General features: G+C 35.9%; 2 protein-coding genes across 2 annotated transcripts; both read right to left on the bottom strand.

The window, feature by feature from the left end:
* Positions 1 to 1734: 1734 nt before the first annotated feature.
* Positions 1735 to 3524, bottom strand: LOC131851295 (uncharacterized). The gene has a single exon (XM_059201780.1). The coding sequence runs from the start codon at positions 3423 to 3425 to the stop codon at positions 1890 to 1892; it is 1536 nt and encodes a 511-aa protein (XP_059057763.1). The 5' UTR covers positions 3426 to 3524; the 3' UTR covers positions 1735 to 1889.
* On the bottom strand, positions 3520 to 5907 carry LOC131851357 (uncharacterized). The gene has a single exon (XM_059201847.1). It carries the CDS (start codon positions 5905 to 5907, stop codon positions 3520 to 3522), a length of 2388 nt encoding a protein of 795 aa, XP_059057830.1.
* Between the last annotated feature and the right edge of the window lie 12672 nt (positions 5908 to 18579).

Here is an 18579-nt window from a genome sequence, read left to right as displayed (position 1 = left end):
AAGTGTGGTGAAAAACTAGCAAAAGCTGAGAAAATTGCGACAATAATGAAAATAATAATCTCAGGATAATTCACACAGCGCCATCTAGACCCAAGTTAAGAATAGAATATAAAATCATTTATTCAAATAAACTTAATTTAAGCATTTTTGAATAGTCATAACAATTTTTTTTATCTACCGCCCGTTCGGAAACCTGTTTCATTATAAGAAGAACGAGCGAGAAACTTGTGTGTTGCTCTTTTAAATAATCCTTGTAAGTTTACATTTACAAGTCAAAACGTGTGAATACAAACTACCAACCAGCACTAATTTATTTGGGTCAAATATAAATATACAATAAGATTAAATCAGTCGTAGTGATACGAGCAGACCAGTCCCTACAAGCAGCACTCGTTCACGAATATGACGGATGAGCCAGCCATCACTAAGCTCGAAGCTTATCTAGTACTATGTAATATTATGTTATCTGTGCTAGTACCCATAACACAAGCTTTGGCTAGCTTATGAAGCTAAAGCTTGTGAGATTTGAAAACCGATACAAATACATAGATACGTTTTTTTTGAGACCGATACAAACAATCATACTCATGAATACAAATGTTTGCACCATACGAGGAATCGAACCCGCGACCATTGGAAGTAAAGCGGTGTGCTACACCGTTAGACCACCGAGGCCGTCGCCGTATATCGTGTTTAGAGTGTTGTATAGATATCATAAAGCCTAACAGCCCTTTTATATAGAAACTTTTGTCGATTCCCAAAAAGAGAGCACCCCTTCCTTTTAAACTTTATGTTTAAGTCGTTACTTGCAGGAAACCTGTTTTTATAAATTCCAGAAAGTTAAATGGCAAAAGTTTAATTCCACTAGCTGCTCAAAACAGCTGGCTGTATATTTATCGACGTTATGATTAAGTTTTACAGAGGGTTGGGCGGGGGATGTTCCCGGGAGTGCCAACCTTGGCGGGGATGCGTATTGCTTGAGTTTAGAAAATCGGCTGGTTTCATTGTTAAAGTGGACGAAGTGATATTCAATGATAGTTGGGAGGTATTGAACAAGGGCGGACGGTGCGCATGCGTGGCTATGGCGCCGGGGCGGGCGGGGGCGGGCGGGGGCGCCCGGGGCAGTGATAGCTCCTCTCATTCACAAGATGTTATTCTACATATAACGCAACGGTTACAGCCAGCGCTTGCTGTTAAATAACAGCCTACCATACATGATATGATATTTCTTTCAAGCAAAGATTGCGGAAACTTTATCTGAATATATATAACTCAAAGGTGACTGACGTAGTGATCTATCAACGCACAGGCCAAACCACTGGACGGATCGGGCTGAAATTTGGCATGCAGGTAGATGTTATGACGTAGGCATCCGCTAAGAAAGGATTTTGATTAATTCTACCCCCAAAGGGATAAAATAGGGGATGAAAGTTTATATGAAACTTTGTCCATTTTAAACTAATCGGGCTGAGACTTTGCATGCATAAAGCTACTATGACGTAGGCATGCCCTAAGAAAGGATTTTGATAAATTCCACCACAAAGGGGATAAATTAACGCGAGCGAAGCCGCGGGCAAAAGCTAGTCTTAACATATAACTTTGTATACCATCATATATTATCATTTATATATGTTTCCCTTTAGCATTAAGTCTCTTCATTGTTACTACAAAGCTAAACTAATATATATATATATATATATTTGTATCTACTGTTATTTTCAGAATACACTTTTTATGGTTACTTTTCAAATTAAAATACGGGAATGTGTTTAGTACTTGTGTATTACGATGACATGTAGAACATTGACATTATGCTTTATAAAACACTTCAAAAACTGACAGCTGACTGACTTGCAACATGCCCCCGGACATTGGAACATAACAATGTTTCAAGCAGAAGTCGAGGAGATAGGCAGTGGACATATTTTTGAAAATGATCTCCTAATTACTCCAGTAGATGTACGAATGTCTGCAACTCGAACTATTCCATCAGAACCAGGATGAATGGCTACAATTCTTCCCAGCTTCCATTTAAGGGGCGGAAGGTGATCTTCTTTAATGACCACTAATGTATCAAGCTTTAGTTCCGATTTGCCTGACTGCCACTTGGTACGCTGCTGCAATTCGGCAACAAATTCTTTACTCCATCTGCTCCAAAAGTGTTGACGAAGCTGCTCTATGCGTGCAAAACGACTTAAGTTGCTTGTTGTCGATTGGCGCAAGTCTGGTTGTGGTAATGAGATGAGAGGTCGACCAATAATAAAATGCCCAGGAGTCAGCGGTGTATAGTCAGCAGGATCAGTTGACAATGGTGTCAGTGGACGGGAATTCAATATTGCTTCAATTTGAGTTAAAGTGGTGTTAAGTTCTTCAAACGTCAAGTTACAATTTCCCAACACTCGCTGAAGGTGGTACTTGGTCGATTTGACGCCCGCCTCCCAGAGTCCGCCAAAGTGAGGTGTATACGCGGGAATAAAATGAAAATTTATTCCCTGACTAACTACAGTATCAGACAAGGCATCACAATTTGCCTTTAAAAATTTCGATATCTCGTTATACGCACCAACAAATGAGGTACCATTGTCAGAGTATATATGAACAGGCTTTCCACGTCGCGATATAAATCTGTATAAGGCCATTAAATACTTATTACTAGTGAGATCTCCTACGAGCTCCAAGTGGATAGCCTTAGTGGTAAAACAAACGAATATTGCTATATACACCTTCATAAGTCTACAACCACGACCCTGACGACTAGCGCTCATTATTGGCCCGGCATAGTCAACGCCGACACATTCAAACGGATAACCTGGAAGAAGACGCTGCTGAGGTAAATTCCCCATCAGTGGTGTTGCAATCTTTCCTTTCATCCGATTGCAACGTACACATTTGTGATAGCAAATTTTAGCTAAATTACGGCCACCAATGGGCCAGTACGATTCTCTGATTGTAGCTAACAATAGTTGTGGACCTGCGTGCAACAACCTTTTATGTTCAAAATGAAATAATAATTTTGTGAAAATATGTGTGGACTGTAAAAGAATTGGGTGTTTTTTATTATAACAAAAGGATGAATTATTTAGACGTCCTCCGACACGCATAATATTATTATCATCCAAAAAAATATTAAATTTCAAAAGTGGGCTCTTTTTTGGTAAACAACGTTTATTAATAAGTAAGTTATATTCAGGGAAGGATTCTCTTTGACTTATTAAAATAATTATATTTAGTGCATTACTAAATTCGTGTTGAGACAGAAATATTGTAGATATATTAAGACTTCGATTTCTACAAATCCGAATAAATCGTAATACGTATGCTACACAGCGCACAAGTCGAAGATAATTGGAAAACCGGCTGAAATTTATAAATTCATAATTTCGGTCAGTCTCAACAATGGCATTAAATGCAATATGAGGTCGCATTTCTGGCAACGTTTCTAATTGCAAACCTTTGATATTAGAGGGCCAGCTAGATTGAGTCTCCACTAAAAAGTCTGGACCATTCCACCACAAGCTTTTATGTTGCAGACTCCCTATATCCACTCCACGGGATATAAGGTCTGCTGGATTTTTGTCTGTTTGGAACGTGTCTCCATATACAATTACCAGCCTTATCTAAAATTTCAGCAACGCGGTTGCGTACAAATGGCTGAAGCTTAGAAGGTAGCATTTGTAACCATCCCAACACTATAGTGGAATCAGTCCAACAATAAACATGATTCACATGTACCCGAAGGGACTTTGAAACCTTCTCATATAACCGTGCACCGACCAAGGCACCACACAATTCCAGTCGTGGGATTGTTGTAGGCTTAATCGGCGCTACACGACTTTTAGCCGTCAATAAACCTACCGTGCACTCTCCGTTATCATTGATGCTACGCACATAAACGCACGCACCATATGCACGCTCAGATGCATCAGTGAATACATGTAACTCTAGCGATTTATACGAATCACAAACTACAAGACGTGGAATGCGAAAATTATTTAATAGAGGCAAAGCCTCAGCAATTGCAGTCCAAGTGGTATTTAGCTCCGTGGTTAATGGTTCATCCCATGTTACATTATCTAGCCACAATTTCTGTAGCAACATTTTCATTGTCACTATACAAGGGGATAGAATACCTAGAGGGTCGAAAATGCGTGCTATTGCCGAAAGCAAATCACGTTTAGTGCGACCAATTAGAGGTACAGAGCTAATTACAAAACCTAATTCATCGGTAGCGGCAAACCAATCAACACCTAATAACTTATTAGATTCATGAGATCCTATATTTAAGTCTAAAGATGTTTGCAACTCATCCGATACTAAACCGGGTTCATTTGATTTCCACTTTCTCAAAGGCATACATGCCGATGCAAGAGCTTCGGTAACCTCGGTACGTATAGACTTAATCTCATTTAAAGTGTCCGCTCCGGTCAACAAGTCATCGACATAAAAATCGTGTTCAATAATCTCTGAGATTTTCTTGTTCTTGCACTCCGAAGCTATTTCTTTAAGGCATCGCGTTGCAAGAAATGGTGCACTTGCTGTACCGTATGTGACTGTATTCAATTGATAAGTTTTTATGGGTTCGGTTGGACTCGATCGCCAGAGTATTTGCTGGAAACATCTATCAGATGGATGAACCATTATTTGTCTATACATCTTCTCCACATCTGCAGATAAAACATATTTATGCAGTCTAAATCGTAGAAGTATAGACAATAGGTCATCCTGGACTGTGGGACCTACCATCTGAATACAATTTAGAGACACTCCTGATGAAGTGGGGGAACTCGCATTAAAAACCACACGAAGTTTTGTAGTCGTACTACCTTCACGTAATATACCGTGATGTGGTATGAAATAACTTTTAGTATTATCGACTCCCTTAACTTCAGTCATATGATGTAACATCTTGTATTCGTTCATAAATTCATGATATAATTTGCCAAAATCAGGCTTAATTCTTAGTTTACGCTCCACAGCATAAAGACAGTGTGTAGCTCTCTGAAATGATTCTCCCAGAACGGAAGGATTGTGTTTCAGTGGTATACGGACACAGAAACGTCCATTGCTTAATCGTGTCACATTCTTGACAAAATGTTCCTCACATAATTTTTCTTCTGGCAAATAGTTGGTAGACTGTAAAGCTGTTTCTTCCAGTTGCCAAAAGCGCATTAAATCTGTACGTAATTTATCCAAACTCTCTTTATGAGGTGAAACGATATGAGTAAAGTTGCATTTTATATTAGTCCGCTGAAATTTGACATGATTATAAGTGACAGGACCAGAAATAATCCAACCTAATCTAGTTTCACATAGGACTGGCATTCCAAGACCCAATTTTATTATTTGTGATCCCAACAAATCCCAGAAAATATCTGCACCAATCAAAATATCTACCTTAGAAGGTTCATGGAACGTTGGATCAGCTAAACTGAGGGTATGAGGAATATTGAGATCAGATATATCTAACTTTTGACATGGTACATCACTAGATATTAACGGCAAAATGAAACAATAAAGCTTTGTAGCATAAGTATTGTTTAATGACGTCATTTGAATTTGACACATCTTACCTACGTGTGAAGTCACGTTATTTATGCCACATACTGATCCATCCACTTCATTTGTTTCTAAATTTAGCCGTTTGCATAGTCTTTCAGAAACAAATGATGCTGTGCTTCCGCTGTCAAGAATTGCGCGCACAACAAATGCACGATTATGTTTATCGTAGACCTTGACTAAAGCGGTTGATAAAACTACAGAAACATTTTGAGGAATACCGTAAGAAGCTGAAACCTTTGCAGATAAAGTAAGGTTATTTAGTTCACTATTAAGGTTACTAACTGGCACGGACGATGGAGATGAGTTATCTCCATTGGGATTAGTGATAAGACCCTTTGGTTCCGACATGTGGATCAGTACATTATGTCTACGTTTACATATTTTGCACCCTGGTTTTTTACAATAATTAGCAAAATGACCTGATCGAAAACAATTAAAACATATTTTGAAACTTGGCAATATTTTAATACGAGCATCAACACTTAATGCTAAGAATTTTGGGCAGGAATTTAAGTTATGATCCCCTTTACACTGTGGACAATTTTTTGGATTCGAGGGTGTGCTAACTAGTACACTGCGTCATCATAGCCTTTATTTTGGATACAGGCTTTGCACTAGTATGGGATATATTAATACGCGATACTTCCAATGTTTCGAGTAGATCTGCGCGGTTACGTAAGAATTGAACAAATACGTCAAATGTAATCGTATAATCTTTGTCTATGCGGCCTTTATACTCTTCCCATTCGCGAAATGTTTTTTGATCGAGTTTTCGGGTCACAATGTACACTAACAGTGTGTCCCATTGTTTGATTGGTTCGCCCAGAGTTTCTAAGGCACGTAAATTTTTATTTAATTGATCAATCAAACCTTTGAGTGCAGTAGATGATTCCTTCGAAATTGTTTCTATGTTGAATAACGCTGACACATGATTTTGAATTAACAGTCGTTTATTGTCGAAACGATCGCACAGTAATTTCCACACCACAGGATAATTACTGGCTGAAAACTCTATTGACTGAATGACCACAGCAGCAGATTCCTCCAAGGATGCACGTAAGTAGTGAAACTTATTAATTTCATCAATTTCATCGTTAGTGTGAATGAGACTCATGAAGGTGTCGCGGAACTCTAACCAATGGCTATAAGAGCCATTGAACCGGGGTAGCTGAATTGTGGGTAGTTTTACAGGTTTAAAATTACTAGCACGAGTACTTTTATCACTATTGACAGAATGATTATCTTTATTGAATTTACTTAATAAATTTTGTGACCTAGAAACAGATTTATAATATAATGACTCAAAATCTGACCGCTCAGCAAATTGTGCCTTGACATCATCTACGATACATTCCAAACGTAACTGTACCTCATCATATTGGTCGTACAATGCTTCAATTTTACCAATGCGTAACTGCAGTTCTGTAATATCACAACTTGTTAATATATTTTCATCAATAGCATCGAGGTAATTCACAAATGCAGTTAGACGCCCTTTATAGCTTCCGCGTTTCTTTACTAATTCCCTTTCCTCTGACATTCTACTGGGAGTCAAGCGTTATATCAATCAGAACCGTTACAATAATAAACAGTGTACAAAATCACAACTTATAACTATATGTACCTACTACACTTCTACAATATCTACTGCACATAAACAATATTTATATTTATTTATTCTGTGAGTTTAATTCTATAAATTACTATATAAATTCAATATTCCTTGACAGGTAAATGCCCTAACCTAATAAGCAAAACTACTTTTAAAAGCAAAACCACTTTACAATAAATTTATAAAAAATACTTAAAATTTCAAATGTAATTGTCATTACTAATATTTTGTTTTTAACTGTATTTTCTATCCTATATGTTTGTTTATTCTCTGTTCCAGCTGGTACATATTAACTTACAAATTTAAACAAATAAAAACCATATACAATTAAAGAAAACAAGGCAATGAAATAGTTAGGATCATACAAAACAATGGTAATACAATATCAGTATAATTTTATCAATAAATGATGAAATCTATACAGTAAATAATATTCAACACTAACTTTTATGCCAGAAATTATCATGTATAATTCATATGTTGCTTAAATGCTTATATCAAGAACCGATTAATCGTGTTTTACAATGATAAGCCAACAAATTATCGCATTGAGTATATCTATAGTTAAAAATATAGCACTCAAGTATGCTAACTATATTACTTAGAATATATTTTAACTATTATGACTAACCAAAATTGTATACAATTGATACAAACGATAATATTATTAACTTTGACAATTTACCGGTATGCACTTATTAATGAGTCTATAACAAGAAATATAAACCACTAACCTTATAACAACATCTGAAATATGTTTAAATTCTACCTGACTGAGTGTTGGGAATAATATTTTACCAAGTTATTGCTTAACACCATAGAAACATGTATTTTATTTCATCCACATTCCACGTTTTTATAACCTCCAAGTCACAGTGTAATTCGCTTCAACTATGCTCATTAATTGTTTATCTTCGATAATGATATTTTATTATCCGCTATTTCACAATCCGGCTACGATTTGGACCATATGTTATTTTCAGAATACACTTTTTATGGTTACTTTTCAAATTAAAATACGGGAATGTGTTTAGTACTTGTGTATTACGATGACATGTAGAACATTGACATTATGCTTTATAAAACACTTCAAAAACTGACAGCTGACTGACTTGCAACATCTACTAACACTGTCTTAAATTATCTTAAATATACTTACACTGTCGGCTGTAATCACTATTTCATTGTCAGATTATTGGTCATGTATGTATTTATGTGTGTATGGTATATTTTTGAATATTTAATTTAAATATTTATTTATATTGGTAGTAGTTTAAATAATTTTATGATTTTAAATAATACACACAAATTGAATGGTAAATAATGCTGAAAACCTTATTAATTGTAGTGTAAGATATGCTCTATGCATTTACCAGTATTTTGTAAATAAACATTCATTTCATTTTATGTATTTATGTATATTCTATAAAAAATATTATAATATTATTTGCACCGCCACCAACGTATCTCTGCACAACTCATGGTTGCCTGGTAGATAATGTCATTAGGTGTTAAGTCCGCCATATGTACTCTATACTTATGTATGACGTGCATTGAAGTTATTTAAATAAATATAATATAAAAAAAATTGCTGCTTGTAGCGACTGGTCTGCATTAATCACTATGACTGATTTCCTCTTTGATTAATTCAATATTTTTTCTATTTGATTATTTAATTGAATTAGTGCTAATAGGTAGTTGGTATTCACTCACTTAAGCTTAAATTGTAAGTAAGAATAAAATTATTTAAAAGAGCAACACACTTTGAATTCTGGTTACGCTCGCTTTAGCAGAGTATATTGAATGTTTTGGAAGTGTTTTATTTGTTTAGTTTATATACCTGTACATATATTAAATTAAAAAATCATTTATTCATGTAGGACATTTTAGCCGCTTATGAACGTCAAGTTTTTTACATTATAATTTTTTTCCCTACCGTCCAGTTCGGTATATAGATACAATTGAGAAGAACTGGCAAGAAACTCAATTGATTTTTTTGTTATCAGACAGTTTATTTATATAGGTGTCTATGTGTAACATTAAATGAAAATCAAGTGCATGAACAACTATTGCCATGCACGCTCGTTAACATGGTTATTATATTATCTCAAAAAGGAAGTAAAATATATAGAGGATGATCTCATAAATGTTTAATCAAAGGAATGTTAATAGGTTAATATCTTTGTTATAACGTTGGCTTAGACACGTCCAAGATCCTTCTTCCTTGTTCGTGCCTTCGCTTCACAAACATTATCGCTGAAAACGTTACAACCTAGAGATGTGCTGACTCGTAATAATATTTATTACTCGAGTTGAAATTCAGGTAACTAGAACTAGAACTAGAAATAATCTTTATTCAAATAAACTCATTACAAGCACTTTTGAATAGTCATATTTTGATTCTACCACTCATTCGGAATGCAGATTCGTCACAAGAAGAATGAGCAAGAAACTTGTGTGTTGCTCTTTTTAATAGATGTTTTTTTTTATATAAATAATTACAGTATAACAAGTAAGAGGCATGCGGTAACCAACATAGAAGTCGCTACGCACTCATTATTAGTGTAATCAGATAATATTGTCAGTGCTATAGATTTAAAGTTTTTCTATAAAAACATTATTATCGTTAACGAATTCTTCAATTTTATAGTAAGCTCCATGTATATTCCAAGCTTTATTCCAGGTAACTCGAGTTACCTGGAATAAATAGTTTTTTTTTTAATTTTTTGAACCAATCTAATGTTTTTGGCCGCAGCTAGCCTTGAAAGCTTCACCGAACCATAGAGGGCGAGTAGAAATGGCACTTTAAAGCTGCGGAAGGACTTAATAATTTTAATGATAACATAACCGGACGAATATGCGAAAAAAAAATGATAACGACCTCAAATCAATATTGAAACATTTGTGACGAGTGAAAATTGTATGATATGAAACGATCGGAAAATTTCATGTCATTGTCTGTTCGACGATAGACTCATGCTCTCGCTCTTTCACTTGATTCGTTCATTACCAGCTGAATATTTCCAACTCGAGTTGGCAGAATTCAACTCGAGTTAACTCGAATTCGCCGCATCTCTATTACAGCCATTCTGTTACACGCTATATTATTATAATATATTCATATTTTGTCTCTGAGTAGCAATTTCTTTTGAAAAATCCTGCTTGTTATTATGAGATGAAAGCAAATTGCACGGTAATCATCAAATGTTGAAAGGTAAATAAGTACAAAGTCAAAGGGGAGATTATTAAAAGGTAAGTAGATACGAAAATATGGTACGGAGGGAATGTTACGTCGTAAGTAGGTTGCAGATTACGGTGAACACTCGCATTTGAATAACATGTTTATGGCGTTTTTTTGATGATTTTTATATACAGCAACATAACATGGTAACCATAGGACGGCAGGCTGAATATATAGAAATTAAACATGTGATTTTATGTAGCTATGACGTGATCGAGTAGTCATGCTCACTAAAATTTGTTTGAGCGCAGTGATGGCTGGCTCATCCATCTGGACTGGTCTGCTCTTATCACTACGACTGATTAAATCTTATTATATACTAGGTGTCCCGATAAACGTTGTTTTGCCTTAAGGGGGTCTTCCTATGTGACGGCCTGTTTTTTAGGGATATTTTAGGATTTTTTTTTTACGACCAGTAAATATTTAGAGCTTCAAGTTTTTTATCATTTATTAACACATATTTGGACAGTATAAATATAAAATTTCAGCTAAAAATATTCAGTCAAACTAGAGTTACAGCGCTCTGAACACCCCCGCCTCGAAAAAAAGAGCTCCCACTTCCTCCACGATTCCGGCTGATCGGCTTATCTGAAAAAAAAAAAAAAAAAAAAACGGCGTTTTAATTTGTAGGCTTAAAAGCACGGAATGACCTATAATCAAATGAATATAAAAAAAATTGGATTTTTGATAGACATTTGAAATAAAAGTTGCAAATTAGGCGTTTTTTTTTTTGTTTTTTGCTATAAAAAAATCGAAGTTTTGAAAATTTTCGATTGATAATAGTTCATTCCATGCGTTTACATATATTGAGTGTGCCCTGTAAATTTCAAGTAATTCGGTCCAGCCGTTTCTGATTCCTTCAGTATTCCTTCCTCTTCCTCGTGAAACTCTTTTAAAGCAGATTGTTCAGCTCTTGAGTCAATCCTGGCTCGACATCACTTACGCGCCGCTCAGAGCGTAAGATTCGCTTTTCATCCCGTTTCTCAACATACGCTTGGGCTTCACGACCAACAGGGCATCCCATAATCGACATAACTTTTAAAATACCTTGAAAACCTTCATTAAAGATAATAACTGCTAAGTAGCTAGCAATTTCAACAACTTTGGGACCAGAATGAAGATGTTTAGGAGCGAAAGTTCAACCAAGACTAAAATAACTTCGGTAAAATATTATAACAATAGAAATTTCTGTTTAAGTCTGTAGAAACGTGTCTAAACTTGTATAAACAAATATATTAATAAAAGGGAGGCCAGGTATAAAGCCGACGGTACACAATAGGCCCGGTCTCTAACTGCCAACTCACCGCTCCGAACCGCTCTTTCTTTTACCTGCTGTATCTTTAAAACGACTTCGAATTTTCTAAAATCGCTTTACTACCGTATTCTAGACATGTTAAGGGAGCAATTTATGAAAAAAAAAAATCGATTTTTTCAACCCATCACATAGGAAGACCCCCTTAATATAAAAAAAAAATAGGGGTGGACTACCCTAAACATTTAGGGGGATGAAAAATAGATGTTGGCCGATTCTCGGACCTACTCAATACGCTCACAAAATTTCATGAGAATCGGTCAAGCCGTTTCGGAGGAGTATGGGAACGAAAACTGTGACACGAGAATTTTATATATAAGATATATTAGCAACTAATATATTCATTATGACTTCTCCGATCGATCCCCGTCCAATTCAAACGGGGACCGATGTTACGACGACCTGAGCCGAGGTTAGAACCCCTAGTGGTGCCCTCAGACTAAAGTCGTATCCATCAGGTGGGAGTTGGCCTTCAGCCGCTCCATAAGTCCTTCCTTGGTTTGGAGTGCCATCTGCACTCGCCCACTAAACTGTACACAAACAACAATCGACACTCATTACACTATTAGATCACTAATAACAATATTGAAATTATAATATTTGTGTGATAGACAATTAAAATTTATTTATTATTACGGCTAGCTGAAAATGACAACTTTTTTTTTAATAAGTATTTTATGGCCCTGGAAATTTCCTTTTAACCAAACAATTACATTCTACAAATACAAATCAGCTATTAATTACTAGGTACATCTATAGAGTCCTTATAGTATTGAGTATGAAGAATAGAATAGAAAATCATTTATTCAAATAAACTTACATTGAAGCACTTTTGAATAGTCATCATATTTTTTTTAATCTACCGCTCATTCGGAATGCTGTCTCATCACAAGAAGAACAAGCAAGAAACTTGTGTGTTGCTCTTTTAAATAATTTATTCTTACTTACAATTTAAGTTTAAGTGTGTGAATACAAACCACCGATTAGCACTAATCAATGAAATAATAAAATAGAAAAAACATTCAATATACAACAATTGGTTAAACAATTAATAAGAGAAAATAAGTCATAGCGATTAGAGCAGACCAGTCCACACAAGCAGCACCCGTTCACGAGTATGACGGATGAGCCAGCCACCACTGCGCTCGACCATATTTTAGGGAGCCCAATGACCCGGCCCACCACGCCGCTGCAAGTCTGGACATTTTAGTGAGCATGACTACTCAAAACACCAGAAGTCCTATAAAAATTGATAAAAATATGATAAAAAAATGACAACTGTCATCGGTGTTGCCAGTCGAAGAAAAAAACAAGTTACCGTGCAACGAATGCACTATTCGGGGAACCCTATCAGATGGGTATCGTGTACACGCCACTTTAATCCTCGATTGCAAATTGCTCATCTAAAACAAACGCTAATTGGGAACGGTGCTCGGCGAGGAAATTAGAAATTCCTTGTTCATTTATCTCATTTAATAATTATCTTTCGCGGGCGTTGGAGTGCAGCCCCTTCTACTGATTACTTCCACACCAAATCCGCACCAAATAATACAGGTGCTGTGAAATTGATGGGTAGTCGACAGAGAAATATAGATAGACTAGCTTTTGCCCGCGGCTTCGCACGCGTTAATTTATCACCTTAGGAGTGGATTTTATTAAAATCCTTTCTTAGGGCATGCCTACGTCATAGTAGATTTATGCATGCAAAGTCTCAGCCCGATCGGTTTAAAATTGACAAAGTTTCATACAAACTTTCATCCCCTATTTTATTCCATTGGGGGTAGAATTAATCAAAATCCTTTCTTAACGGATGCCTACGTCATAACATCTACATGTATGCCAAATTTCAGCCCGATCTGTCTAGTGGTTTGGGCTGTGCGTTGATAGATCACTACGTCAGTCACCTTTGAGTTATATATATTTAGATATACATAGAGAACAACCAGACCGACACAAACAATCATACTCATGAATACAAATGTTGGTACAGTGCGAGAAATCGAACCCGCGTTATGGTTACTAGACAACTGATATAAATTAATAAATACTTATTTTATGAATACATAGAAAATACACAGATCAATACAAACAATCCCCCCCCCTCTGATTGATCCCCCGTCCAATTCAATCGGGGATCGATATTACGACGGCCTGAGCCGAGGTTCGAACCTCTAGCAGTGCCCTCAGACTAAAGTCGTATGCGTCACTCGGGAGTTAGCCTTTCAACCGCTTCACAAGTTTGGCTCCATCCTTCCTTTGGTTTGGAGTGCCATCTTCACTCGCCCCCTATCGTCCGGTGAAGATGTAAATAAGCTGTAGCATTAGAGTAGTCTGAAAAAAAAAACAAACAATCATTCTTATGAACATGAAAATGTTTGCACCGTGCGAGGAATCGAACCAGCGACCATCGGAAGTAAAACGGCGTTCACAACCGCTAGACAACCATCTCGTCTGTCCGATTATTCAGAAAACATGAAATAACTGTATTAACTCAATAAAAAAATGAAACAACAAAGAGAACGTTGAACTTGTTGTTTTTAAATAAGAATAAAGAAGAAAATTGTGTACGTATATGATTTTCGCGAGCAAAAAAAACGTAATTAATTCTTATAGAATGTTTTTGGAAGCGTCTTTGAAATATGGCAGTGCTTTTCAATCTGTAGGTCGTGACTCCTCGGGGGGTCGTCTGAATCGGGGGGTCGCCTTAATCGGGGGGTCGTCGGCTGACAGAAAAGTCGAGGTTCATATACATACTAATATTATAAAGCTGAAGACTTTGTTTGTTTGTATGACCGCGCTAATCTCAGGAACTATTGGTTCGAATTGAAAAATTCTTTTTGTGTTAGATAGTCCATTTATCAAGGAAGGTTTTGAGCTCTATAACATTACGCTACGACCAAAAGGAGCCGAGCTGCAATGGAAAATATTGTAAATGGGTGGGGAAATGAAACGTAGACGAAGCGGATCAGCTAGTAATAAATAATACTGGCATCAAAAAACTTGATACATCAAAATAAAAACAAATTTTAACCTAACTAACGCATATAGGCTATGAATTAAATTATTTGAAACAGTCATGCTCGCTATAAAGTTCATATTTTTGGCGGCGTGGTGGGGAGGTCGATGTGCTCCCTCCAATATGGTTGAGCGAAATGATGGCTGCCTCATCCGTCATACTCGTGAACGGGTGCTGCTAGTGGGGACTGGTCTGTTCAGGTTACGAACACTGATTAGAGTTTTTGTTTTTGCAATAATATATGCTGGTGGTCACTCTATTCTCCCAAAATTGAAATGAATCTGTATTATTGTAAGCAGGTACATTTTCAGGTACTGTTCTTCTCATCTCGAAATCATTCCGAACTGACGGTAGATTTGACATATCATAAAAGTCTGTAATAGACCTACATGAATAAGGTTGGGTTTGAATTTGAATTTCTTTGGTTGTCCACAACACATGGGGGTCACCAGAATATTTTAACCTGTAAATGGGTCGCGAAATCGAAAAGATTGAAAATCACTGGAATATGGGAACGGAGCGGAGGCCTGGTAACGAGGAGGTAGTACGGCTGCTGAAAATTGTGTCAGGGGCGCGTTCGTGGGCTTGAATACATTATTGCGATCTTATTCAAATAATTTAATATTTACAGACGCATCTCGGAGGCTTTGTTTCCCTCACTGTCTATATTACAATGTTCTCGAATGAAAATAAACTGACATATTTCGTAGACTGGCAGAACATGTCGGTATTAATAGACTTCAAAATGGAGCTATTATTTTATTAATTTATTAATTCAGGCAGCTAATGGCCCTTTTTTTATGGTATTTGGGCCATTGGGCTCCCTAAAATATGGTCGAGCGCAGTGATGTTTGTAGGGACTGGTCTGCTATGATCACTATGACTGATTTCCTCTTATTAATTGTTTAACCAGTTGGTTATATATTCAATATGTTTTCTATTTGAGTATTTAATTGAATTAGTGCTAATTGGTGGTTTGTATTCACACATTTAAACTTAAAAATGTAAAGTAATAATAAAATTATTTAAAAGAGCAACACGCAAGTTTTTGCTCGTTCTTCTTGTGATGAGACAGCTTTCCGAACGAGCGGTAGATTAAAAAATTAATGATTATTCAAAAGTGCTTCAATGTAAGTTTATTTGAATAAATGATTTTCTATTCTATTCTATTCTGTTCTATGGATGATAATGAAATGGTCCCCCCGCCTGTGCTAACGGTCTACGCTGGTGGGTCACCGGTGATAAGATGAACTTGAAGTCAGGTCAGTTAGCCCAACCTGACAAATTCAGCGGGAATTTGTCACGATGGTTTCCAGGGGGAACCGCGTGGAGGTCGACCTGACATGGTACATTGCTAGTAATGGTCTATATATTTTTTTTTAATGGATGATAATGGTATGGTGCACCCGCCTGCGCTAACGGTTTACGCTGGCGGGGCACCAGTGGAGGATGATAAGATGAACATGAGGTCAGGTCAGTTAGCCCATCGTGACAAATTCATCATGAATTTATCAGGATGGTTTACAAGGGGAACCGCGTGGAGGTCAACCTGACGTGGTACATTGCTAGTAATGGGGTCATGAGTCCACATTACTACCAATCCCCTTCCCCCAATGGTCTATATTATAAATACCTTACAGACTAACACACATATTAATGATGTAATTAATAGAGAAATAAATATAAATTGTCTGTGTGATCACGGGACTGACGACGGCAATCTGCCACGGTAGCGCCGGTACACCACACCCTGTAGCCAGCAGTCCTCCTTCATTAAGGTGGGCAGCATGTTGATAGGGACCTGGCCCTCAAACGCCTTGAAACTCGCGTTATGACTCGACTCCAGCTGCGTCACCCTCAATGTCAGGTTACTCTTGGTCAGTATGTAGTCTACAATGTCTTTATATTATATTATAATGATGAATATCATCACGAAAGTAAGAATTCATGTTGATGATTCTTTTTTTAATTAAAAGTCTTAACTGATTTATTTGTATTGTAAAATTTTATGTTATTTAATTATGTTCAGTAGGTTTGTTATTGATACTGGTACAACACTAAATAAAAAATGTAATTATGTTATTAATGAATATAATAATAATAATAATCTCAGGACAATTCACACAGCGCCATCTAGACCCAAGTTAAGCTAGCTAGAGCTTGTGTGTTATGGGTACTAGACAACTTACACAAATATATATATATATTTGTTTGTTAATAGATACACGTTATACATAGAAAACACCCAGACCGATACAAACAATCATAAATAAAAAATAAATGTGCCAAAGAGGAATCGAACCCGCGACCATCGGAAGTAAGGCGGTGTGCTAAACCGCTAGACCACCGAGGCCGTCAAAAGCTAGGCTATTCTATCTATACATATAAAGAAAATTGGAGTGTCTGTTTGTAATATTGAAATAACCGTTTTATACTACATGAATATGAATATAAATATATTCATATGCATGTAGTATACACCAAAATAACATTTTTTACAATTTTTGTCTCTGTCTGTTTGTTCCGGCTAATCTCTGAAATGGCTGAACCGATTCTGACGGGACTTTTATTGGCAGGTAGCTGATGTAATAAGGAGTAACGTAGGCTACTTTTATGTTAGAAAAATAAAGTTACGCAAATGCCATGAAACGAATTACTAACTTTAGTTAAACGATATTTAGGTAAAATCAGTTAAGATCAGAGATTTAAAATAAAATGTAATAACAACAATTTATATTAAGTTTATTTGATTAAAGATTATTTCTATTCTATAAGTGGAAATAAGTAGTTAATTAAAATGTAAGTTATTGAATTAATTTGACTTTGACAGCCTCGGTGGTCTAGTGGTTTAGCACACCGCTTTACTATCCGAAGGTCGTGGGTTCGATTCCTCGCACGGTACAAACATCTGGGTGTTTTCTATGTATAATATGTATTTATTTACAAAATAAAATGTATCCATGTATTTCTATCAGTTGTCTAGTACCCATAACAAAAGCTTAGCTTGGCACTAGATGGCGCTGTGTGAATTGTCCTGAGATATTGTTATTTTTATTAATTGTATATACTTTAGGAGTTCCTTCCTGTGGAGAGTGTATTTAGACACGCAAATATCGAGGAAAGATAAATATTCAAACACTAGTTACATGCTGCCGTATCGCATATTTCCCCTGGGAGACCTCGCTCTTTGCTTTGCTTGGTAGTGCTTTTAAAATTATTCTCGACGGCCGGCCAATGAAAATTTGTCGAGTTACTTCTCTTCTATCCATAAAGTTTTTAGTATCTAATAGAAATCTAATAGAAAGAAAGATTCTTTCTTTCTTTCTTTCTTTCTTTCTTTCTTTCTTTCTTTCTTTCTTTCTTTCTTTCTTTCTTTCTTTCTTTCTTTCTTTCTTTCTTTCTTTCTTTCTTTCTTTCTTTCTTTCTTTCTTTCTTTCTTTCTTTCTTTCTTTCTTTCTTTCTTTCTTTCTTTCTTTCTTTCTTTCTTTCTTTCTTTCTTTCTTTCTTTCTTTCTTTCTTTCTTTCTTTCTTTCTTTCTTTCTTTCTTTCTTTCTTTCTTTCTTTCTTTCTTTCTTTCTTTCTTTCTTTCTTTCTTTCTTTCTTTCTTTCTTTCTTTCTTTCTTTCTTTCTTTCTTTCTTTCTTTCTTTCTTTCTTTCTTTCTTTCTTTCTTTCTTTCTTTCTTTCTTTCTTTCTTTCTTTCTTTCTTTCTTTCTTTCTTTCTTTCTTTCTTTCTTTCTTTCTTTCTTTCTTTCTTTCTTTCTTTCTTTCTTTCTTTCTTTCTTTCTTTCTTTCTTTCTTTCTTTCTTTCTTTCTTTCTTTCTTTCTTTCTTTCTTTCTT

The sequence above is a fragment of the Achroia grisella genome, unplaced genomic scaffold, assembly GCF_030625045.1.
Source record: "Achroia grisella isolate CSIRO2021 unplaced genomic scaffold, CSIRO_AGI_Agris_v1 utg782, whole genome shotgun sequence".
Lineage (NCBI taxonomy): Eukaryota > Metazoa > Arthropoda > Insecta > Lepidoptera > Pyralidae > Achroia > Achroia grisella.
The sequence above is the reverse complement of the archived record's forward strand: the minus strand, read 5'-3'. Positions and strand labels throughout refer to the sequence as shown.

Coding starts and splice junctions, on each gene's coding strand:
- LOC131851295 (XM_059201780.1), bottom strand. CDS start 3,425: ATGCGACCTCATATTGCATTTAATGCCATTGTTGAGACTGACCGAAAT.
- LOC131851357 (XM_059201847.1), bottom strand. CDS start 5,907: ATGTCGGAACCAAAGGGTCTTATCACTAATCCCAATGGAGATAACTCA.